Source organism: Podarcis vaucheri (assembly GCF_965113315.1).
Source record: "Podarcis vaucheri genome assembly, chromosome: 13".
Taxonomy (NCBI): Eukaryota; Metazoa; Chordata; class Lepidosauria; order Squamata; family Lacertidae; genus Podarcis; species Podarcis vaucheri.
The window spans coordinates 49,596,056-49,621,739 of NC_138751.1; the positions used below are offsets into that span (position 1 = coordinate 49,596,056).

Genomic DNA, 25,684 nt, shown 5'->3' on the forward strand with positions numbered 1-25,684 from the left:
TATTAGTCACTGGGGAACATTCTGGGGCAAGACAGGCTTGTACAAAAGAGATAGGCTCCACTTGAACTGGGCTGGGAGCAGACTGTTGGCATTTAAAATAAAAAAGGTGGCATAGCAATATTTAAACTGATTTGCAGTGAAAGGTAGTAGGACCTGAGGGATAAAGATGATAAATGGGTGAATATTTACTGTATTTTTCGCTCTATAGGACACACTTTCCCTCCTCCAAAAATGAAGGGGAAATATGTGTGTGTCCTATGGGGCGAATACAGGCTTTCGCTGAAGCCTGGAGAGCGAGAGGGGTCGGTGCGCACCGACCCCTCTTGCTCTCCAGGCTTCGGGCAGCTATCCGCAAGCCTTCGGAGCCCAGCGGGAGTTGGCTTATTTGTTCTTTGGGGCTGGGGAGGGAAATAATTCCCCCCTTTATTTCCCCCCCTAAAAACTAGGTGCGCCCTATGGTCCGGTGCGCCCTATGGAGTGAAAAATACGGTAAATGGGGTGGCAGCGAACTCAGCACTGTGGTGCTGGGGCGCAGGACAGCAATTCAGAGAAGCCAGAGCACCGCAAATCAAAATGCAAGTGCCAAAGATACTTCAAGAGAGAGACTCTGTGCAAGTGTTTATATGCTGATGCTAGAAGCTCCCAAGCCAAGATGGGTGAACTGTAGTGCTTGGTTTTAAAAGGTGGCATCTATATAGTTGGTATTACAGAAGCCTGGTGGAGCAGAGAGAACCAGTGGGAGACGGTTATCTCTGGATGTAAACTCTACAGGAAGGGCAGAGAAGGACATGTTGCTCTGTACATCCTCATCCTCAGGAGAGGTTTTTCGGGGAGTGTTGAAAGACAGTAGGAAAGTCAGTGTATGTGAGCTTTTCTCTGGATCCAACACAATATCTTTTCAACAGCTTTTTCAGTTGTGCTTTGACTGATTGTGACCAGGTATTCTTGCTTTAAAAAACAAATGAAAACAAAATAAAATCCTGAGTTCATTGGTCAACTGGTGCAAGGATTGCTCTTTAAATGTTCTTGGAAGCATTTCTTGAAAGTATCTCAGTAACCAACAGGCAGAAGGAGTGTGGTCTACTTTCTGCCACCCTTGATTCTGAGTTACTTTTAAACTGACTCTGATAGTCTTGTGTGCATTTATCGTTGTGAGTGTTACATGTCATTCCGCAATATCATCAGTTGATTATAACCACATGTAAATCTGTCATGTTTTATCCTCAAAAAATTATCTTTTACAGGAGAGGTCATCGCAGCTTTAACACCACTGAAGCAAAATATGGAATGGGTTTCACTGGTGACTGAATCCAGCCAAACAAACAGTATTGACAGTAGCTTGAAAATCACCAGTTAGCAGTTTCTTCACGCTCCAACACTGCACAGCACTTTCCAGAGAGAACTCATTGTGTGCAAGAAATCTGCTTTACAAATCTGTCCTGGTACCCTACAGCTTTGTCTGGTTAAACACTTACAGAAGGCGAAAGAGAACCCGGAGAAACATGGAGGAATACCTGTGGATGGTTATTGTCGGTTTTATAATTGCTTTTATTTTGGCATTCTCAGTTGGGGCAAATGATGTTGCCAATTCTTTTGGTACTGCCGTGGGCTCTGGTGTGGTTACTTTGCGCCAGGCCTGCATTCTTGCTTCAATTTTTGAAACGACTGGCTCAGTGTTACTAGGAGCAAAAGTAGGTGAAACGATTCGTAAAGGTATCATTGATGTGAACCTGTACAACAGCACTGTGGAACTACTGATGGCAGGAGAAGTCAGCGCAATGGTTGGTGAGTAACTTTCGTTTTATATTCAATATCAGTTTCTTCAAGCAGTTTTGTGCTTTTCCAGTCCTGCTAAGAAATGTGACCAAAGACTTTTGACAAACAGTAATACAGCAGCTTGAGTGTTGGACGCTAATATTTCTGAATGCGCAAATTTGCCTTTCGCTATTGTTAGGAACTGCCAGGGTTGATGTAGAATCTACCCTATATAGATGTTTCACTGCTGAACTCTCAACTGTGCTTAAGAATCTGGGACCTGGTATCCCTCTCACCCCCTGTACAAATTCCACCAGCTCCCCCCCTCCCCATTGGTACCACAAATGACTGAAGATTATCCTAACCAGGTTCATCTTAAACAGAATATCAAATGAGGGTTTAGAGATAACTAAAAGAATCTGGTTAGCATTGGCTACAGATAAAATCAGTGCTGTCATGGTGAGAGGGAACTTTCATGCCCTTTGCATGGGGATGCTAACATCTGCTTCAGTTCTTAGTAAGGCTATGCTAGCCTTTTATTACTTCAGTAGAAATATACCATATGCATTGTACTATTAAAATAAATGCGTTTATTTTGACATGGGTGTTAAAATTGTGTGCAAGAACAGAAAAAGATGACACAATTGTGCAGTTTTAAAAAAGAATGATCATAATAATTGTTCCAACAAAATACATGAAGGGAAAGGGTGAAGAATAGAAGGAGTTGGATAAGTCCAACCATCACTTCTCTGGGCTGGCTAAAAAAAATTAATGGCTCCCACTTCCATAGAAAAAAATCTCATCTGCTCTGAAAAAATAAGATGATTGATCAGTGTGCTGCTCTTCAATAAGATGATTGATCAGTGTGCTGCTCTTCAATAAGATGATTGATCAGTGTGCTTTGCTCTTCTTTAAACTTCTAGCTGTTTCGTTTGCATTTATAACTAGACAGTATGGCAAGTTTGTATGTTAATTATGCACACTTGATTGAAAAGTCCATTAGATCCTACTCTTTGTCCCTGGGATCTAGCGTCAGTTCTTGTATACACTCTAGAAACCAAAGGCCTCACTCATATTGGACGATCATATATCAACTTATTAAGCCGAGATATGTATGGGTCTTTTGGCCACACAGGCAGACCCTTTGCTCAAACTATAGAAAAACCAAGAAGCGTCTTTTATCCATAGTTTGCTGTTTTGTCTGAAATGAGAATCTTTGGTTATCAGTGCCAGAACACGTCAAGATAAACCACTGTTTGAAGTTGGTTTTACCATCCTGACTTGTTCTGAAGCTGGGACCTGTATTTTCCCAGTTCAGATGAAATGAGGAGCTATTGCTGCTAAAAGACTTGTGCGCATTTCTGCTTAGTAAGCTGAAGTAATATTCATCTGAACTGGCTCATTGGTTTGCATATGTTCTGGGGTTTGTAAATCCTTATCAGGATTGGCTCCCACTGTGCCTGGGACCACAGTTTCACTGGTTATTAGGATGTTCTCACCTTCCTTTCTCCTGCTAGTCAGATGTCACATCCTCTTGACTCCTTGCTGTGTACAGAGAATGCCAAAATGAACACCGAGATATAGTTCTTGAGAGCTGCTGTCACGCGAGATGATACGCTTTCTGTCTCTCAAATTGCAAGTCCTAGATTGTTCTGTACAAGTGCATTTTTTCTCTTCCTGTTTATAGAGAAGACCTTGTGCGGGCAGCTGTCAATATTGCTTGCTCTGCTTCTGATTGGCTCCACCAAATCTCACAAAATTATGGACACCCGACATAGATGCAGGGAAACAATATTGTCTAAGCTGTCCAGAGTGGCTGGGGCAGCCCAGTCAGATGGGCGGGGTACAAGTAATAAATTATTATTATTCTAGAAAAAGAGGTGCCAGAACTCACCATGAATGCCTCTCTTGTTCTCTTTTAATGGCAGTGACGCCCACCTGAGAGCTGAGTTCTGACTGAAAACAAGCCCTGGCTACACCACACTCAATACCACATGCACATAATAACTAGTGAAACTGTGATCCAGGGCAGTGTGGATGGAGGAGCTGGGCTGCCCAGACAACAAGACGCCCCTCTCAGCCTTGCTGATGTGGTCCAAAGGAAAGCAGGAGTTGCTGGAAGGAGGCATACAACGTGCCATCCAACTATCTTAGGGACTCCACACCTGATTGGTGTGGGGTTTACTCCTTAGCCTTTTCTTCTCCTGAAGATATCCCACAAGGCAGCAGAGGTTGAGGATCAGATTTTTCCTTCTCCTAGATAGGCTCCTAGGTTGGCGAGCCCCATCTGCCCCTCACTTCCCTCTACAGCATGTGCAGAAACCACCTTCTTGACCTTTGGGCCTGCTATTGGTTACGTCCGCTCAATCCACCGGAGCCTGTCTTTGCATGCAGGGGAAGTCCCTAACCCACCAAGGGTTTAAGACCCATCAGCTATCCTCACCTGGCTTGCTGGCCAGTTGAAGCCATCCCCAGGGTGTGGCCACATACTGATAGCTTCTAAGAGCCACAGGTGAGAGGTGAGTGCAGGGTGGGGACCAAAGCGGGACAAACTACCCCAGAAGGAGCACAATGTGTCCCTCACCTGAGGGTACCACCCCTCGCCAGAAAAAACTTGGAAGTGTGGTTTTCGGGGAAGTGAGTTTCTGTCCTATTGTCCGGATTCCCTTTCCCTGCACTTTCCATTGGGGGAATCCTGCACATTTTATTGGTAAGTTGAGGGGGCAGGGCATATGACCACACCATTTTCTGTCCCCTTCTCAGTATCAGGTTGATTGTGTCTCCCACTCCGTGATCCATGTGCAAAGCTTCTCCCCTCAATGAGCCTCTTTTGCACCCTTCCCCAGCTTCGCCGTTCCCCTGGAACTTGGCAGCAGTAGCTTTAAGAGCCTTTGCAGCTGCAGTCTCTAGCCCTGACCCTACAAATACATTCCAAATACCACCCGGTCGGCCAGCTTCTGCAGATTTTCAAGGAACAAGTTTTGTTTTGTGAGCTGGTTAGGTAGAAACGATGGAATGGATTTTTGTGTGGTATTGAAAACAAATTTAAAAAGGAGGGAGGGAAAACCCCCCAACAAATTCCTATACTGAGCACGGGTTCATAAGCACCACATTCCTCCATCCTAAGTGTGTAGCAAGAAAACAGGGTGGAGTGGGTGGAGAAAGAATTGTGAAAAAAAATTGCATAGTTTCTAAGAAGTGGGCTGTGTCTGGTTTCAACGTAGAATTTTGAGGCTTGTGTGTACGCAAGATGTACAGTCACCTACTAGTCCTAGCCCTTAATTTCAAACGTGAGCGGCTGTTGGAGACTGCAGTTTCTCGTTAATATTTGGAGGGAAATGCAATCTGCATGTGCTCAGAGCCTGAGTTCAGCTCATTTCTGATGGTCACCTGTTGGTCACCATAGGCAACCAAATGAGTAATTACTTACTCATTTTCTCTACTTTTTAAAAAATAACTGGATAATCCTGAGATTTTATTGGGATTGGAGTACAGGAGATCCAACCAGTCAGACATTGTTGTTTGGCCACTTTGTTGAGTATGACCTGGTTCGCACATCTCTGTATTGGGAAGTTTTAAACGCTTGATGTTTTGCTGTGATTTTATTATGGTGGAGCAATCCAGTCAGATGGGCTAGGTGTAAGTAATTTATTACTGTATTATTATTATTATTATTATTATTATTATTATTAAGCATGCTGGTGCACACTGTTGAAATTTGGGCACTTTGCTCTATTCGTCCTGCTGCTGCGCTGCTAATAATCAAGTAATGGTATGACTTGTGCTGTCTGAACCTGGTACGTTTCTCTCCAAATAAACCACAAAGAACAAATCCTGATTTATGCTCCAGGTTTGAAGGAAAATGAACTATGAGATTGAGTTTGGGTTACATAACAAGCTAGACTATAGCTTTTTTACATTAAACCACAGTTTATTTTAACTATGGCTTATTGTGATGTACGAACCAGGTCTATGTGTAGATTTGGTCTCGGATATTCTGTGAGTACAAAAAACACTGCTTTTCATTGTTTCACAACCTTGTAAAAGGCAATGAGTGCACATATGCAGGTATATCCCCCCACTGCACAATGATCATTCAAATGCCCAACACAAGCATTCGTAACTGGAAATACAGAGGGGTCTGAATGCCAGAGGCATGCAGTTTGTTTATGGTTAACTTGTGCATTAGTAATACAGTGGTGCCCCGCAAGACGAATGCCTCGCAAGACGGAAAACTTGCTAGACGAAAGAGTTTTCCGTTTTGGAGGTGCTTTGCAAAGTGAATCTCCTATGGGCTTGCTTCGCAAGACGAAAATGTCTTGCGAGTTCCTGTGGGTTTTTTCCCCTCCCCCCTTTTTCTAAGCCGCTAAGCCGCTTATCAGCTGATCCGATAAGCTGATAAGCCGCTAAAAGCCGCTAATAGCGCTAATCCGCTAATCCGTCAATGGGCTTGCTTTGCAAGACAAAAAAACCGCTAGACGAAGAGAATCACAGAACGGATTCTTTTCGTCTTGCGGGGCACCACTGTATTGAAAACACTTTCTATCATTCTGGCCAGGTGACAATTTAAGGTGCACTTGTGTATGCATTGTCCTGTGCTCGAAAAGACAACTGCCCATCTCATCTCAAGGCAGCATGTGGATTATTTGAAAGAAAGGCAGAGCTGAGTCAATGTTGGATAGCTGAGCACAAGCAAATCCACACTCATAACAGCAGTAAATATTTTCTACCTAGTTTCCGCTTCGCTGCATGTATGAGATCCACAGTTTTTTAGCGCCTGCTTCATTGAAGAATCTAAGGGGAACTTTTAAACCAGTCCATCCATGTGTCTCCCTTTTGGACTGCATTCCTCTTGTAGGGCTCAGGGTTGCTTAGTTAGGCTATTCTTAGCCTAAAACAAGTCAATCAGAGGACTAAATTACGCAGCAGGTGGCTTCACTTTGTGGCTTGGAAGGTAGACCTCAGCTAGGAATAGAAAAGTCAGTAGTTTAGGAACGGAGCGCCAGGAAAGAATTAGTTTTATTCATTGGCTTCCTAAAGGAAGTTGTATGTGGTGCTAATGGCTCGCTCTTAAAAGCAGAATAGATAGGCTCTTCTGGAAGGGAAATTGGGTAAGAGCTTTACCGCTTATAAAGTAATAAATCTTGCTCTGGGCTGTACATGTAATGGCAGCTTGCACTGTGCCGCTTTGTGGAGAATTAATTTGGCAAGCCTCAGCGGGAACTTCATTAGGAACCGGACGCTGAGGGCCTCACACTTTGAAGCTGGCACCTACGTCTTCAGGTGCTTGACAGTCCTGCCCGATCTGTTAAAGCACAACTTCAGCTTCAGCTTCCCATACATATATTTTAGCTTGCCTAGCGCTTGACAAACCTCCTGTCCCTACAGTCCTGGGCATGCAGCAAACAAGAGCTTCACCATCCTAGCTGGTGGGCTGTGTTCATCTTGGTAGGTCATAAACTGTGAGGGGTTTTTTTATCATTTACATCTACTATTATTAATGTTTGAAGGGCATGTGGCAAAATTAAAGGGTAAAGGGGACCCCTGACCATTAGGTCCAGTCGTGACCGACTCTGGGGTTGCGGCGCTCATCTCGCTTTATTGGCCGAGGGAGCCGGCGTTTGTCTGCAGACAGCTTCTGGGTCATGTGGCCAGCATGACTAAGCCGCTTCTGGCGAACCAGAGCAGCGCACGGAAACGCCGTTTACCTTCCCACCAGAGCGGTACCTATTTATCTACTTGCACTTTGACGTGCTTTTGAACTGCTAGGTTGGCAGGAGTGGCAAGATTGGGGTGTGTATATTTTTCAATATATTGTGGCATTCTATGGTTTTTTGGGGGTGGGGGTGCTATAGATCATAAATTATATCTTGTAAAAATACAGTCTCCCAGGAAGCCAACATCTGGACCAATATCCTCTTGTTTAAAGAGCACGACTCCAGCATACCTTTGTGCCCTTTTAACAGACTGGTAAATTTTCCACTCCAGGTTTTATGCACTCTGATGCTCTTGACAGGGATGATGCAGAGCTAGTACTGAGAGGAATGGATAAATCTTACTAATAAAGCAGTTTTCCTGGCTAAATTTCTGAAAAGTTCAGTTATATAGTCCAAATTATTAACATCTCTCCAGCTAAAGGTACTTTGGTGCCAAAGGAGAACTTGACACATTAAAAAAGCCCCCCAAAACTTTGGTTTGAATCTAATGGGGAATATAAATTTTGTGTTCTTTTAAAAATTAAATAGCAAGTGAAAATATAAAATTACATGAAATCGTTTCCCATTTTTTTGGTCTGTGCATATTTTCAAAACAGAACAAATAAAGATTGTTAAGATTTTAGATGGCTGTTGGCAACTTCACCACTTTTGATAGCTTGCTCTTTTTCTAAAGGACTTGTGCGTATTCCTTCACTTGCAAGACTATCCAGTCACCTTAGAATTCTACTAGTCCAGGTTTCTAAATTGCTATTCCTTGTCCTGTTTTGGAGATTGAAAGCTTAGAATGTAGTGAAGGGGAGGTGAATGGATAGGCTCCAATGACAGTGTAGCAAAAAAAAACATTATTCTACCTCAGTACTGGGCTAACATGCGTTAAATAGGACAGAGGTTCATTAAGGCGAAAGAAGCATTGTGGCCTTTATGCAGTTTAAATCTATTAGGAATACGATTTGTAATGCAAAATAAATAGAAGCAGTGTTGGAGAAAGCTTGTACTTGAGCTCTGTAATCCTTTCCAGAAATGTTTTGTGTCCGTCTACGAGCAAAAATATGCCGAAAGACTGGGTTGGTGTGCCCTCAAACAAGAATGAAAGAACACTAACGTAAGTGTTTGGCCATTAATGTTTATACTAATTATTTTGTCCCCGCTTTAACTTTTAGGCTCTGCTGTTTGGCAGCTGATAGCATCGTTCTTGAAGCTCCCGATCTCTGGAACTCACTGCATTGTCGGTGCCACTATTGGATTCTCATTAGTTGCAATCGGCACAAAAGGAGTTCAATGGATGGAGCTTGTCAAGATTGGTAATTGACATTTCCTTTTATTTGTGAAGGTTTGTGTACAAACATGCATTGACTGAAACTGGCATTATACAAACATGATCGTACAATTTTGCTATACTTTTGTTTGGGAACTATAGCCAAATGATTTTGCAAAGCTTAGTTTGATATCCTGGTTTGGAGGGCTTCCTGGCCAGTGTAATTGGCCAGTTTGGACATAATAGCAAATTACCGTATTTTTTTCTCTGTAAGACTCACTTTTTCTCTCCTAAAAAGTAAGGGGAAATGTGTGTGCATCTTATGGAGCGAATGCAGGCTGCACAGCTATCCCAGAAGCCAGAACAGCAAGAGGGATTGCTGCTTTCACTGAGCAGCGATCCCTCTTGCTGTTCCGGCTTCTGAGATTCAGAATATTTTTTTTCTTGTTTTCTTCCTCCAAAAACTAGGTGTGTCTTGTGGTCTGGTGCATCTTATAGAGCAAAAGATACGGTACAATTCTATTCGATCCAGAATAAACATATTAGGGAAAGAGGCTGAGCTCATGGCAGTCTCTGTTTCTGTAGTATAATGACATTCTTTCACAACAAAGGGTTGGGCGTGACAAAAGAAAAAAGAAAAAAAGTTTTATCTCTGGAAATGACAAACACTTTCTCACATGTCCTGGGTATGACTTCTAAACCAGATTTGGAGATCTCCCCTGATTCTTCCCATTCCTGTAATCCTAGTTAACCCTAATTCAGATGCCATGACTCTTCAAGTCATGGTTTTATAGCATAGTTTCAAGCAGTCCTGATACCACAGTATCTGAACTGAGGTTAATTATGGTTAAACCATATCAAATCACAGAAGGGAGGAAGAAGCATGCAAGTGCCCCAAAGTACAGTTTGGAAATCAGGTTCTGTGAAGTCTGAACTGAGCTCATGTGCACATTAAATACTGACATGGAGAGAGATAACAGAACTGTTATGGCTGCTTTCCTGGGACCACTGGAAGTCAAGCTCTGGTTTCACGTCTGTTTTATTTCTCGGTTTTTAAATCCATGCCAAAGTTATGTGAGAATTGATAGCTTTACATTTCTAATTAAAGTGATCACAGTGAATATTTCAAAGCTTAATGTGCTGTGCATGCTTGTTGGGGGCATGCACATTTCTTAAGCCCTCCAGAGCTGCAAGCCATCTGACCTAAAGTAGAATTTCTTTATTTTTAATTCAGTGTATTTGTGCTGAAAAATAGCACAAATTTAAATGACATCTGAAGCTGTGGTGTTCCAAAGTACTATGCGTTGGTGTTAGACCATCATTAGAGGCATAACCATGGGTTTTCCTACTGTGTTCAGTAGAATGTTATTTGTATTTTAAAAGACATACAGGACAGGCATGATAGCAGTCATTCTTAAAAACTTGAGTTTTTCTTACGAATTAAACTTTTGTAACTCCCTTGTGTAGTTTGGGACTTGCAAAAATGCTCAATTCTCTCTTAAATGCCAATGTTATCTATAGAGTATCCAGTACTGAGTTGAATGATTTTTCTATCACCACTGTCTCGTTTCTATAGATTTTTATTTTTCAAATAATGGATGAGTGGGTGAGAAGATGCAATTTTTACGTTCACTTTAATAGCTGGTAAGCCTTTCAGGGAAAAATATGCTAAATATCCAGCTAAAAATATTCCATTCTCATGCAATTTCGCACAAAACACATTGAAATCAATGAAACTTAAACATGCCTAATCTCAGGAGGATTGTGAGTTGGCGCACCCTTTTTTTCTTCTAACCTGTAAGCCAACTTTTTTGCAGTATCCAGGATCAATAAAAAATAAACGTGCATTGTCAAAAGCTTATAATATTTTTATTGGATAGGATTTTAGCACAGTTGTAAATTATATGTTTTCAGTTTTTTCTTCTTGTTTTGCTTTTATTCAGTTGCTTCTTGGTTTATCTCCCCATTGTTATCTGGTATGATGTCTGGTGTGCTGTTTCTGCTGATTAGATTCTTCATCTTAAATAAGGTTAGTGGCGAAATTTGTGCTTCCTGTTTTTGTTGCCGGTAAGACTGTAATGTAAGTGACAAATAGGCTTTGCTGTTCTTCACCGCCAGCTACCCACCACATACTCAAAATGCACTCCAGAGGCTGTCATATGCATCTCAGTGCCTGTAGATTTTCTTTAAAGTCTGCAGAAGATACATTTACTTATTCAAGTTTCAAAGTGTAGTTCATGAATGCTAAGTTCATCTTGAAATGGCTTGATATTCATGCAAGTCGTGAGTTCCTAGGGTTCCATTGGGTTCTAGTGTTCCACCAAAAATGGAAGTCAAGGTGTTAGTGTGTAAATGAGGCTGGATTTTTACTAATGGTTCTTATTGGGTTATGTGGATCAAAGTAAACAGGCTGTGGTGTGGTACACAGGTGATAGGGGGCAAAACCTGCCCCAGGGAGTGGAGTCGCCCCAAGGAGATTTAGCCCTCATTTTATTTTGTTCCCCATTTTATTTACTCCCATGTAATCAAATCACTCTGTTCACTTATTTCAGGGAACAGTGAAGGGTTTTTTTTGTGGGGGCAGAACCCATTTGCTACCCCAATATTGGTTCAGCCTCCACTAAGTGGTACTGTTTGTGATGTGTCACTGTGCACAGAGATGCATTCCTACACATAACATGCATCTTCCCAGTAAACAGGCCCACCCCTCCACACCTCACCTGCCACAGTCACTAGCATTTTCTAATGTCATTGTTTTTGGGTTTTCCCTGAAATTTTTTTTATTGCTTTTCAACATTTATCACAAAATAACATGACAAATTAAAGGGACGCGGGTGGCGCTGTGGGTAAAACCTCAGCGCCTAGGACTTGCTGATCGCATGGTCGGCGGTTCGAATCCCCACAGCGGGGTGAGCTCCCGTCGTTCGGTCCCAGCTCCTGCCCACCTAGCAGTTCGAAAGCACCCTTAAGTGCAAGTAGATAAATAGGTATCAGTCTGGCGGGAAGGTAAACGGCGTTTCCGTGGTTCGCCAGAGCAGCTTCGTCATGCTGGCCACGTGACCCGGAAGTGTCTGTGAACAGTGCTGGCTCCCGGCCTCTAGAGTGAGATGAGCGCACAACCCTAGAGTCTGTCAAGACTGGCCCGTACGGGCAGGGGTACCTTTACCTTTACCTAACATGACAAATTACACAACAAAGAAAAAACACACACACCACACTATAATAAGCTAAACACACAAGAAAAAAAGATTGTCTCTTCAAATATCCAACTTTCATCACATTGATGACTGACTTCCTTGAATCCCCTCTAACTGAATTTCATTATATCACCTTTATAACAGTTCTCCAAGTTCATATTTCTAATAATATTAACTCCTTTCATTTACTAACCTCTTTTCCTTTATTAATATTCTAATCCGTAATATTTACTACCACGTATCCTTATTCTACCCCTAAGCCTATTTGTCACTTCCAAGGATTTTCTATTTATCTAATGTCATTGTTAAAATGGGTTTTGGGATGGCTGCCCCGTTGTTTTGCCTTTTGAAATTTAAATTGTTCAGCGGCAGTCAAGACACCCAAGACACAATTTTAATCAGATGCACCATGTGTTCAAAGAGCAAAATTATTTTTGCCGTAAGTTTAGTAAATGGTTAAAATATTGAGCTCCCATCGTGTAAGGTTCTCAGGAAAGATGCAGGCATTTTGTAAAGCCCTAAAGGGACTCAAATCAGTCATGAGGTTTCAGTAGCCTGTGTTAAGGACATCGGCACTCAAGTGATAAATTCATGGGTTCTAATTATGGAATTTGAATTTGCCTGAAAGCCAATGGTGTTTTGAAATTAGAGAGTGACATGCATAAGTCGAACTGACAGTGGGTTGCATGTCTGGCCCTCTTTTGGACTAGATCTGTCCCCAGAAGCAAATGTATGGGAGGAGAGCTGAAAGAAAACACATCATTTTGCTTCTTTCTCCCACTGATCATGAGTTGCCATTTCTCACTTTCCCAGTTCCTTTTTTCTTATTTTAATATTGCAGAGAGCTAACAAGGACTCTGGAATAACTCTAAAACTGAAACGTAATACACAGCTACAAGCTGCAGAGGATAACTAATATATGCCACTGTTTGTGCACGGCTTCTCTCTGTTGACTAAATAAAGAAAAGTTTATCAACTGCACGTACAATTCAGAGTCTGAAACCGTTCTATTTGTTGCTGAGTTGCTTTAGGTGTGGGCATCTGTCTAGCAGCGTTGAAGCATCCAGAGATCAGTGTGTGCTTTCAGCACTGAAATGCAACCCATTTTAGTGGAACACTGCTACATTGCTCATCAGAAATGCCTGTAAAACATTCCTCTCCCCTTTCAAATTGCCAAAGCTTCAGAATAAGAGGCTGTGAAACTGTAAACAGAAATTATCCACTCAGTAAATCAAAACAAAGGATTGCAACCTCTTTCTGTAACCCTGATCTGATTGCCTGTGATATCCACAACTTTGGTGTCCTGTAACATTTGTTCTCAATAGCTACTTATACCCACACAAAGTCTCTATTTCAAAAAAGTTGCTTCCAACCTTTAGAAATGCTGGTGAAAATCTTACTATATTACTAGAAGCTGTGCCCCACTCTCTGCATTTGCCAACTCCCCTGTCACTTTTTCTCGCTCTGCTCAAACCTCTGCCATTGTTTAAAATCACTACCCCCAGTTTCCTTTGTTCAAACTTCTGCAGTTGTTTAAAAACCTGTCCTCTCTTTTGCTTTCTGCCACCATGACTTCATTCAAATTGAGGGTTGTGATGATAACAGGCATCACCCCACCTATGCACGATCATGTATGTCCACGGTGCTGGGAAACAACCAGCCAAACAAAGAAATAAATTCAAACCAAGAAACGACGGGAGAGGCCTCGTGGCTCGCAAGGAGACCCTCTCCAGAGCCCAAAGAGGATTTCAGTGAGGACGGAGGCAGTCCCAAGGAGACTGGAGGCGCCACAGGGCTTTTGTTTCCACTGCTCAGCCTCCACGCCTAGCAGCTGACACGTGCGGTAGCGCAGCAGCAGTGGCTGCTTTTCTGCACATTCTCCAGACTCCAGGTGGCTCTGGATATTCAATTCTAGTTGAAGTGAGAGTTGTGTAGAGAGAGAGCGCTGAAGAGTAGGAAGAGGCTTTTAAGAGGGTGCTTCCCACTTACGCAATTTCTACTTACGCGCACGGGGCCCTGGAACGTAACCTCCACATAAGTGGGGCGGGGGACGCCTGTACACTACAAACCCTCCAGTGAAGGCTGATTGTTGATAGCCTTGCATTTTCATATAGGGAGGCAACATTAAGTGTTTATTTCAAAGTCCCTCGAGGTTTAAAGTTTCAGCGCAATTAATTTTTAAATGAAGACTTCATATGGTGGACAGATCCAGTATTCAGTGACTGTGCTCACCCATGAGGAGCTAAACAATGTTTTCTCCCATGGTTCATTTCATTGGAACCTGTGGTTAATTTTAACTGCGGCTGGATTGAAACAAGCCAACTTCAATTGGAATAAAAAATATGTCTCTTTTAGGAGTACAGGGAATTACCATACTGAGTCAGACCACTGGGTCCGTCTAGCTCAGCAAATGCCAGGTATTGAACCTGAAACGTTCTTCATGCAAACAGATATTCTGCCAATGAGCTTATGGTCCTTCCCGTAGGGCTGTTTTGCTTGCTTGCTTGCTTGAACTTCCAGTTAAACAAATTCATTAAAAAGAGAGGTGGTTTCCTGGCAGCCTGTGTTCTTACCATCAACCTGGAGGAAAGCAAGCGATAGCATGGTGCATGTAGGGATACTGAAAGTTCTTGGAGACCAGCCCCGAAGAAGCATTTATTCTTTGTGGTTCCACTCCTCCCAGCAATTACTGCATAAGGACAGTGAACATAGATTTCTGTTTTGCCGTGATACTGATATGTAGTTTGGCAGCCTGCCTCCTGCTCTAATCAAAACACTCCCTTGGTTATGAGGCAAGGAAGGGTAAAGCTCATAGACCTCCTGATAATTTCCCTTTCCTGCCAATTCTCCCTAGGGAGGTAAAGTGCTTTAATCTTTCTATCTCCTAACAAGATAATTTTCTACACTCTAAAACTGTGTGCGTCTCTAAATGGACAAACCAGTGAGAGGGAATGACAGACTAGGGAACAGAACGGACTCATAAGGGATATAACTCAGACTGTCAGATCCTGTCTGCCTAGAAATCTGTCTGTACACCGTCCCCAGGATCTAGCGCAACCATTTTCACAATTGTTTATTACTCATGGAAATAGGGGCCCTGTCCAGCAACAGGGTGACAGTTGTGTTTCTGTGTGTCTGTGACAATATTTGTTTGGGCGTTGTTGCCTCTTACACTGGGGACAACAGAACCAGCTGAAGGTGCCTCTTACAGTTTTAACTCATCCAGCCGTTCACTGTTGTCTGTCCTCATTTTTTAATTTGGGGCTGATTTCAGAATTCAGAAGCCACATTTTTCTTTTTTGCTTTGTGCCATATTTGGGTAATAAAGGCTGGATTTTTGCTAGCAGATATTCAGGGCCTCCTTATTTGGAGTGAGTTGAATTTTTTGACTGACTGTATCTGATCCAGTATCTCCAAAGCTGTGATATTTTATCTTATTTTATTCTTTATACAGGAAGACCCTGTGCCCAATGGTCTTCGAGCCCTTCCAGTCTTCTACGCTGCTACAATAACAATTAATGTGTTCTCTATAATGTATACAGGTGCCCCTGGTGAGTATTATCTGACTTACGATGTCCACTATGTTACATTCCGGCTGTAGTCAAACACTCTGTGAAGAGGGACAAAGGCTTCAAAAATTACCAAATGTAGGGGAATTCATAGGGAAATTTTGGGACTTCTGAATATCATTCTGGATGCTGGATGATTGGTAAAGGACAAAAAGAGATGATGAATGTTACAACTGACAGGGCTGGTTTTGCTTTCCGTAAAAGAAGGAACACATTCAGACAGCAGTTCCTGGAAAAGCAAGACAAACTAGCGTGTTTTCACCTAAGCCATTGTAGATCTGTGAGGGCTACTTTGCACATCATGTGTTTGCTGCGCAGGATTTACCACCAAGTGTAAAACCCACATGGATTCACAGCCATCCACAGTCTCTTGACAAGTGTGCTTGCATGATGTGCATGTTTCAAGACACACATTTGTAGCACTTGATATGCTCACTTAAAAAACCTTAGGCACATACCAAAGTTTAACGTCCAAAGTTGCCCTGATTTTGTTTCTGTCAAAAGCTGAAAGCTGAAACTTCATGTTCTAAATAGGCACATTTGCTAATAAAGGGTAGCTGAATAAAATGCATCCTCCTTACTTTTTATTTTTTGTGATCAGTAGAACCAGGCAACACACCACTGTCCTGTATTATGTTGAACTTGCAAAGTGGCACAAGCTGTTATTGCTTTAGTTTTATGGTTAACACCAGATGCAGTTTAGTAGTAATAGCAGATTGTCCCAGTCTGATGCACAGTGCTCTGCCCATGTGTTTATAATATTACCAGTCTCTTGAGCAAGGAGCATGTGTGTCCATGTGTCCTGAGTTACAGAGGAAATGACTTGGATATAAAATCTTGTGCTTTTACTTGTATCACAAGTGCCACCATGTCATTTATTTTTTTGATTTTATTGGTGTGTTAAAAATCGGCAGCTGTACCAGATCAGTTGTATGTAGAGTGACAAAAGATATGGGCAGCTGCCATTCCCAATGAAATGAAAGTACTGACTCGATTTCAACATATTATGTATCAGATTCAAGGAAAGGAGCTGTGCTTAACAATTGCTGGTTTGTATATCATGGATGAAGTACTGTGAGGACTCCAATGACAAAAGCACCAGAAATTATGCCCGTGGCTTTGGACTCCCATGCTGTTTTTACCAATTAAAACCACATTACATCTCCTGTCAATTGACAGTGCTGGCTTGCATGACCTGTGTACAGAATTGGGCCTGTAGGTATTTAAGAGTATGCATGCTATGACGGAAGGCAGATAATTATACATGCAGCAGTATGGCAAATTCAATGGCCCATGTTGGAGTCATAGCTGGTGAGCAATCATCATGAGCTCTATGTGGAAATTCTTTTAAAAAAACTGCCACAGAGTATAATAGATGTTTTCTTGGTGTAGAGGTCAAGCCAAAGGAGATGACCTTTACTGTGGGGTGGAAAGCCTCATACCCATTTTTCAAATGAACAGAAATGTAGAGATGCCATAGTGAACTTCAGTGCTGAACACGGTGGCAACTCAAACCCTTGTGATTTGGGCAGCTTACATGAGAGTGATAAAGATCTTGATGGACTTAATAAGAATGGAAAGGGATGGTGGTAATTGGGTACTGCATTTGAATACATTTGCCACTTTGCTTCCATAGCTTGTTGTTGTTTAGTCATTTAGTCATGTCCGACTCTTCGTGTCCCCATGTACCAGAGCAAGCCGTCTGACACTCCTGTCTTCCACTGCCTCCCGCAGTTTGGTCAAACTCATGTTAGTAGCTTCGAGAACACTGTCCAGCCATCTCGTCCTCTGTCGTCCCCTTCTCCTTGTGCCCTCCATCTTTCCCAACATCAGGGTCTTTTCCAGGGAGTCTTCTCTTCTCATGAGGCGGCCAAAGTATTGGAGCCTCAGCTTCAGGATCTGTCCTTCCAGTGAGCACTCAGGGCTGATTTCCTTCAGAATGGATAGGTTTGATCTTCTTGCAGTCCATGGGACTCTCAAGAGTCTCCTCAAGCACCAGAATTCAAAAGCATCAATTCTTTGGCGATCAGCTTTCTTTATGGTCCAGCTCTCACTTCCATACATCACTTCATGGCTTACAATCCTCAAAAATGCAAAATATGTTCGGTAAGGCCTTGTTCACTTATCTGACTTGAAAGGACTTGAGCGTACAGAGCCAGGAGGTCACTGCTTGAAATTTTGGGGTGAAACAATTTAAAAAAAATAAAAATTATGCAGAACGTGTAACAGAATTTATAAATAAAAACTGCAACATGCACAACAGAATCATTGGCATTGCACAAAGTAGAGAAGCAAGGAATTCAGTTTCCTATGACATGGTCAGAGTGATAATGCATCTCACAGGATTAAGAAACATCTCTTCAACCTAGAAGATGATGACGACAAAGCCGTATTCATAGTCTGTTAATCTCTCTGCATGACTGATGCATGGTTCAGATAATGTTTTTAAAAGCCATGGAACAGTTCAAGAGATTCAGTGCATTCAGAATAGTACCTACAGAAGTGACAGAACCTGACAGTAGCAACATACTTCTGGTCTCCCTGACAACAATTGTGGCAACAGATGATGTTCCCATTAATTTGCTGAGGGCTAATGACCAATGGATAGAAATTGCAAGACATCATTTCATTTCTTTTTTTCCGTAGGAATTTCTAGACTGTTCAACATACAGCTTATCAGAGATTAATATGAAGGTTTGATTTTCATCAGGGCAACTCCTATCATGATCCACTGGGGATGAAAATAACTTTATAAAACTTTTGCTTCGTTGTATATTGTCAAATGTTCTGACACAGCAGAACATAAAGAAAATGACCACGGCTGATGTTTTCAGAGACTGCATACACACAGAGACTTGTTTAAAGGTGCTTACCAAATGATCCAGATGTTATGATGTCTAGATGGAATACGGATTCTCTGTTTCACTGTTGCTTGTGAAGGTTGGAGAACAGATGAGCACCACGCCAAAAGCAGGCTATTGTTGAAGATAACCCTACATGAGGTTCAGAACTTGTGTGCATTGATGGTAATGCACTAATTCAAGCAGCAGGGGACCCTCAGGAGTTCCTGACATTTTGTGAGCGTGCTGACAAATTCTTCTGCTCTGTGGTCTGACACTTTGGGGACAGTACTCCAGTCATTTTTGATGGATGCACTTGAGTCTGTCCCACAAAGGCTGACACACAACCCAAACAAATATGTTCGAAAGAGGCACTTTGATGGGCCTGGTGCGCTGGTGTGAAGTCACATCACTGGGCCAAAAAATAAATAAATGTTATGGTAAATGTTAGAAAACCAATGTGGAAGGATGTAATTTTGTTTCTTTTTTCAGTCCTAGGAATCGTTCTTCCTATGTGGGCAATAGTGCTGATATCAATTGGTGTATCTGTAATATTCGCTATCTTAGTCTGGATATTTGTGTGTCCGTGGATGAAAAGAAAAATAGCAAGTATGTCTTTGGGGGTGGGGGAGGTCAAAATGTGTGTAATGTTAAATCCCATGTCTGAGGAAATACCTTTCCAGTGTGTTTTCTAGAATAGTGATGATGCTTTAAATATAACTGCGACAGGTGACCTTTTTATGTCTTGCATAGCATGACATTTTGGTTTTTAGTTGTTGTGTTTTTAAAATGCAGGCAACGTTCCAAAGATGAAAGCTCACTGTGGCTTCATACTTAAAAACAAAAACACAAACAAAAAACCCCCAGGAGATTCCTATTTTGTATCTTAAATACCTTTGAAACTTAACTTGTTTCCAAAAATTACTTACTGTGTGACAAATGGGGGGAATGGTACTTGAGAAACAGAAATCCCATTCAGCCAAGGTAGCTTTAGACTTCTCATGTAGTACTTCGTGTTCCAGCCAGAGTATTTTATTTATCTAACAGCTAGGCTGCTTTGAGCTCAAGGAAGCATAGAACAAAAATTTAAGATTTAGTGATCTAAATTAGATTGATGTGTAGGTGGAAGCAAATGTTCTGTTTCCTTGGTCTCTGGAGGGAGTTTAATCTTACAGATGTGGGCAACTTTCTGGGTTTCTTGACAAAAGAGGAAAGCAGTCAGTGCATTTATTTAAGTGATACTAGTTATTTCTGGTGAGTGGATAATTAACCCATCCTTATAAAAGCTCCGTGTTTTCCTTAGGCCGGTTAAAGAAAGAAGGGGCATTATCAAAGATATCTGACGAAAGCCTTGACAAAATACAAGATGAGGATACACCTGTCTTTAAAGAACTTCCTGGTGCCAAAGCAAACGATGAAAGTACTATTCCTCTTACTGCCTCTGGAACAGAAGAGGCTGGTGTATCGGATAATATAGCAAATGGAAGCCATCCACGTGTGCCATATGGTGAGAAACCAAGAGCACATAAATTATTTTCTGTTGTGTTGCTGCCTCCTGATATCTAGTGGGGAATTCCCTTCTGTGCAAAACCCCTTCCCATCCCAACTTTTTTGATGTACAGGGTGAATAAAAAGAGAGAGTATGTGGTTTTCTTTTTTGGATAATTGCTCATGCTCTTTTTCTGGGTGCTTGTGCATAACAGTTTTTTTAAAGAACAACACACAGTTGTATGCTACACTGTGTAATTGTGTATTGTCTTCTCAAACAGCTACCTGTTCATTTACCACAGTTTCTTTTAGTGGATCATGCATTTAAGGCTGCTGTCATATCAATTTCTGATATACTGGTAATGAACAATAGAAATGACATAATATTTTGGCTGAATTTTTAAATGGCGCTTTAATATTTCACCAATGTTTTAATGTTTTACCAATACTTTAATGTTTCATCAATAGACATGTCTATGTCTTTGTTTTCAAAGACCGAGAGTACCGTATTTTTCGCTCTATAAGACGCACCAGACCACAAGATGCACCTAGTTTTTGGAGGAGGAAAACAAGAAAAAAATATTCTGAATCTCAGAAGCCAGAACAGCAAGAGGGATCACTGCACAGTGAAAGCAGCAATCCCTCTTGCTGTTCTGGCTTCTGGGATAGCTGTGCAGTCTGCATTCGCTCCATAAGATGCACAGACATTTCCCCTTACTTTTTAGGAGGGAAAAAGTGAGTCTTATGGAGCAAAAAATACGGTATTTTACTCTAGTAGCTGAACAGGAATGAATGAATGAGTGAATGAATAAATAAATGAATAAATAAATATTAATTGCATTTATTCCCCACCCTTTAATGAGCTCAAGGTGGTATATATGGTGTCCCCCCCTCATTTAATCATCACAACAGCCTTGTGTGGTAGGTTAGGCTGAGAGGTAGTGATTGGCCCAAGGTCACCCAGTGAGCCTCATAGCTGACTGGGAATTTGAACCCTGGTCTCCCAAGGTCCTAGTCCAACCCTCTAACCGCTACGCTGCAATGGCTTTCCATATGCAGTTTTTATGTTATTATTACACCTAGATTGATAATTTAAAACAACATGGTTCCTGCCTGCAGACTTATAATCTGAAGGTAAAGACAAGAGAAATTGGGGAGGATAAATTAGTTGGGGGAAAGGTGGGTGGCTACCCCCTCCCCTTCAACAGGCTTTCTTTCTTCTAACATTTAACCCAGAGTGGGTGACTGATGCTTCAGTCCAAGAAGAGAAGGGGTTGGCAATTGGCGAGGAAAGAGCCTCAGTCGGTCTCCCAAGCAACAAAGTACTTGGCTTGATCATGCCTGAACGCCATTTTCCAACTCTTTGACTAGCGTGGATTCCACTGAATATTCTTGTGTTCTCTCTCTACATATCTCTGACCAATTTGGTCACCAGAAAATGGACTTGGAGCAGCAAATATGCTCTGATGGAGCACAAATGCTCATACAAATGATTTTTAAAAAAAGAGTGATATTTCTTTGGAGTTTCACTGTTCTGTTGCCTTTAGGTCTTTAGCTTCCTCTGGGGAAAAAATACTTTTCTTTCTTGTTTTAGGAAGAGCATTTTCAATGACACAGAGTATGGTGAAATCTCCAATTTCCAACGGCACCTTTAATTTTGACGGCCACATGAAGAGCGATATTCATGTGTATCACACTGTGCACAAAGACTCGGGATTGTACAAAGACTTACTGCACAAAATACACCTGGACAGAGGCAGCGACAACCGACCCACGCAAGAAAACAACTACAAACTGCTGCGGCGCAACAATAGTTACACTTGCTACACAGCTGCCATCTGTGGGATGCCAGTGCATTCGTCCTTCAAGGCGGCTGATACGTCAACCCCAGAAGATAGCGAAAAGCTAGTTACGGACACGGTTTCCTATTCCAAAAAGAGGGTTCGATACGACAGCTACTCCAGCTACTGCAACGCCGTGGCAGAAGCAGAAATTGAAGCGGACGAAGGTGGCGTGGAGATGAAGCTGGCATCTGAATTAGTAGATCCTAGCCACCCCCCTGAAGACCCCGCGGAGGATGAGAGAGATGAGAGGGACTCCTCACAGGTCCACCTGCTTTTTCACTTTCTCCAGATCCTCACAGCTTGCTTTGGATCATTTGCTCATGGAGGCAATGATGTGAGGTATGTGAGGAGACCTTGCATATGTGAACGTCATAAATGTCATCATTTAAAAGTTCTGTTGTTTGTTCCAGCAGTCCAACCAGGTAAAATCTGCTGCAGAATCTTAGTGATGCTGATCTGCTTTAAAAGCAGGCATTGCTCAAAAAGTTCCTGCATCTATGGCTGTATCTTCACACTGTGCGTAAAACTTCCATTTGTGTGAAGAACAAATACAGAAATGAAACCACGTATCTGAGATTGAGGGCTCCAAGTCTGAACAATTTTTGTTGGCTTTACACTGGATTTCATCTTCCCTCTTGGTGCCATGTTGCTTGTGTACAGGTCTAGCTAGAATTTATCAGCTCTATTTGCTGAGTACTGTTACTTTTCTGTGTATAAGAAGAGGGTTTTTTTAAATTTAAAAATATTGTTAAAAATTTGGGGTTGCCTTATACACGGGTGGCACTGTGGTCTAAACCACTGAGCCTCTTGGGTTTGCTGATCGGAAGGTTGGTGGTTCGAATCCCTGCGACGGGGGTGAGCTCCCGTTGCTCAGTCCCAGCTCCTGCCAAAAAGCACACCAAAAAGTGCAAGTAGATAAATAGGTACCACTCCGGTGGGAAGGTAAATGGCGTTTCCATGCGCTGCTCTGCTTTCTGTGTTCTGATGTGCCAGAAGTGGCTCAGTCATGCTGGCCACATGACCTGGAAAACTGTCTGCGGACAAACGCTGACTCCCTCGGCCTGTAAAGCGAGATGAGCGCTGCAACCCCAGAGTCGTCTGCGACTGGACTTAACTGTCAGGGGTCCTTTACCTTTTTAAAAAATACATGGGTAGTGCATAGGGGGGGACGGGTGATTGTTCGCAGCTGCGAGTAAGAGATATACAGCAGTGATTGGGCGGGTGATTGATGTATGCACCAAGGGCCGTTTGGAATTGGCTGTTGTTGCGGCAATTGGGCGGGCAATTTGTGGCTGCTGGCGGTGATCGGGCAGATGATAGTTGTCTTCTGTGAGGTGTGCGCTGCTGTTAGGTGGATGAGCTCAACAAGTCTGGGCAATCCTCCCCCCGCCAAAAAAAGCTCAACAACCCTTGGCAATCCCCCCCCCAAAGCCTATCAACTGGGCAATCCCCCCCCCCATTTTCTTAATTTGGAGTCCCAAAAAATAGGGGTCGTGTTATACATGGGAGTGTGTTATACACGGAAAAATACAGTACATTTTCAGCAAGTTTTACCAAGTTGATGACCAGTTTCTTGTTCATAAATTAGGAGAAGGTTGCAAGGCACATGTCAGTTCAGTGCCTTGGAAAATAACCTCCTAGGCAGGCTTAGTTGTATTGTGCATAGAAACAAAAAGCAGCTACTGTAAACAAATAGCCTGCTGTAATATAAGAGGTTGCTTCTTGCACTCCCCCCATTAATCCATTCTGTTTTTAAGAAAGCGTAGCTTGTACAACAGGCTTGCCTTTATTGGGCCAGTTTTGGGTATCTGTAATCATATCCCATTGATTTTTATACGCACCCATTTGCCACTTCTGGCTCACCGCAGAGTCTTACAGCTTTTTAGAACTTCCTGTGCTTGATCATATATCAGATTAATAAGCTGAGATATGAATGAGCCTTCTTGGCTTCACAGACAGCCACGTCGCTCCACTTTCAGCAAGCAAATAAACCAGGAAACCTTCAATTGAGTATGGCGTCTGAACTGGTTAACAACTTCGGAGCAAGCCAGGGCATTGAACCACAACTTCAAAGCATGGTTTCCTAGTATGGGCGAAATGGCAAGCTATAGTTCAAGGTTTCGAAACGTTAGACTTGGGTCTGTATGCTGCCCTCCTAGCCTCTCTGTTTGGCACTCAAGACTCAGCCCAGAGTCCCACCCCCTCTTTCCTGGTTGGAATGTGTCTGTCAGCTGTGACATTGCATAGAAAGGGGTGTGTGAGCATGTGTAGAAACTAGCTCACTGTACAAAGGTAACATGTACAGGTGCTGCTATACTCACTTTTGTCTCTGGCCCTGCCTGCAGAAGGGAATGTGGCCTCCAGCTGAACAAGGTTCCTCAACAATGCTGTAGTTCATTGAAGACTTTGTGGTCACTCACCTGCCAAAAGGAAGAGCTTAAAGGGCTGTCTGTGCATGTGGCCAAGAAACATACCCATCTCTTAACTTATTAAGCTAAGAGATGATATCCGAAGTCCCACTGCGGAAGTTGGGGCCATCGGAGAGGTTGTCCTGCCTGGATCCATGTCAGTAGCAGATAGGAGCATAGAAACTTGCTTTGTTTTGGCACTCACTCATTGAGTGAGTCCAGATAAACAATGAGGCCACGGATGGGAAATCAGCTGTGGGATTCCAATCCCTGTGAGCATGAACTGTAACCAAGTTCTTAACTGGAGAGTAGGCACTTCCTGGGTTAATTATACAGTGTTTACTCTTTCTTTGCAAAGGAACACTCCCAAGTTATTTGGCATGGCAATGAAGTTTAGTGTTTTATGGTCAGGTGCCCTGTTAATTATTTAACGTGAAAATAGCAGCCAAAAGCAAAGGCCAGTTGTACGGCTGACGTTTCATACAGTGGTACCTCGGGTTACAAATGCTTCAGGTTACAGACGCTTCAGGTTACAGACTCCACTAACCCAGAAATAGTACCTTGGGTTAAGAACTTTGCTTCAGGATGAGAACAGAAATGGCGCGGCGGCAGCGGGAGGCCCCATTAGCTAAAGTGGTATCTCAGGTTAAGAACAGTTTCAGGTTAAGAACGGACCTCCAGAACGAATTAAGTTCTTAACCCAAGGTACCACTGTACAGCTGATAAATAAATTCAAATACACTGTTTTGTATAGTTCAACATTTAATGGAAATGTAATGCAGCACTTAATGCAGTGCTCAAAGGCATTGCATTATTAAAACATATTCAACACAATGGGATATAAACAAGAATAAAATATGTCAGGTATTATGTAAAAGTGAAGACGCTACTGTCGATGCAATGGATGAGCTTTGGCTAAAAACTGCCATCACAAAAGAGAACCACATGAATAGCTCTATAGCAGTGCACAAAAATGTCAACTTGGTCCAATTACAATATAAACATAAAAGATGTGAAGAAGAAGCAGGAGCTGTACTTCTGTGCGATATACTTTTGCATAATGCTATGGAGCATTTATATACATTTGTATGTATTATGTAGTAATGCAACAACTGTATGCCCAAGAGCATTTAATTATCTATTAAGCTTTAAAATAGAACCAATTCTGAAATGAGTGGAGATTTAATATTGTAGTAAAGCACTTGTTGATATCAGTGAGTGCTTGAAGCTATTTTTTGATTTAGGCATATTGTGCACAAATAAGGCCTGCCTCTAAAGCAGGGGTAGTCAACCTTTTTATACCTACCGCCCACTAATGCATCTTGCTTGATGGTAAAATTTCTTTAACGCCCACCAGTGCTCGATGGAAGGAGGATTCAGCTTGTGCCCACCTAGAATCCTGAAACACCCACTAGTGGGTGGTAAGGACCAGGTTGGCAACCCCTGCTCTGAAGGTTCACAGAGAGGAGGAATATCTGGTGTAGCACAGTGGCTAAGAATGGGAGCCAAAAAGTCACAGGTTCAAATTTAAGCCGACACGCACTCATTGAGTAAATCACTCTCTCTCAGCCACAGTCTGGCCTCTGCAACAGGAGGTTAATAATTCTGGCC

General features: G+C 42.3%; 1 protein-coding gene and 1 long non-coding RNA gene across 12 annotated transcripts in view; one reads left to right on the plus strand and one right to left on the minus strand.

Annotated features, from left to right (window-relative positions):
* SLC20A2 (solute carrier family 20 member 2) overlaps positions 1 to 25,684 on the plus strand; it is an 86,914-nt gene that overhangs the window by 44,810 nt on the left and 16,420 nt on the right. For 6 of the 10 annotated variants that reach the window (XR_014212803.1, XM_082194874.1, XM_082194880.1 and 3 more), the window contains exons 2-8: positions 1,248 to 1,785; positions 8,633 to 8,773; positions 10,671 to 10,756; positions 15,379 to 15,475; positions 18,826 to 18,942; positions 19,637 to 19,840; positions 21,416 to 22,004. Coding sequence is in view for 9 of the 10 variants with exons in the window: in XM_082194874.1 (XP_082051000.1) it covers positions 1,503 to 1,785; positions 8,633 to 8,773; positions 10,671 to 10,756; positions 15,379 to 15,475; positions 18,826 to 18,942; positions 19,637 to 19,840; positions 21,416 to 22,004 (1,517 nt within the window). In the remaining variant the exon portion in view is untranslated. Of the gene's footprint in view, positions 1 to 1,244; positions 1,786 to 8,632; positions 8,774 to 10,670; positions 10,757 to 15,378; positions 15,476 to 18,825; positions 18,943 to 19,636; positions 19,841 to 21,415; positions 22,005 to 25,684 lie in introns of all 10 variants that reach the window. The other 4 variants (XM_082194877.1, XM_082194878.1, XM_082194876.1 and 1 more) reach the window with 1 other exon arrangement.
* Positions 16,368 to 24,547, minus strand: LOC309516418. 2 transcript variants are annotated; one of them, XR_014212898.1, is made up of 2 exons: positions 23,987 to 24,547; positions 16,368 to 18,745 (listed from the first exon to the last, which is right to left on the minus strand). It is a non-coding gene; the product is annotated as an uncharacterized lncRNA (long non-coding RNA). The 2 variants fall into 2 exon arrangements; XR_014212899.1 differs by lacking the exon at positions 23,987 to 24,547 and adding an exon at positions 19,263 to 19,613.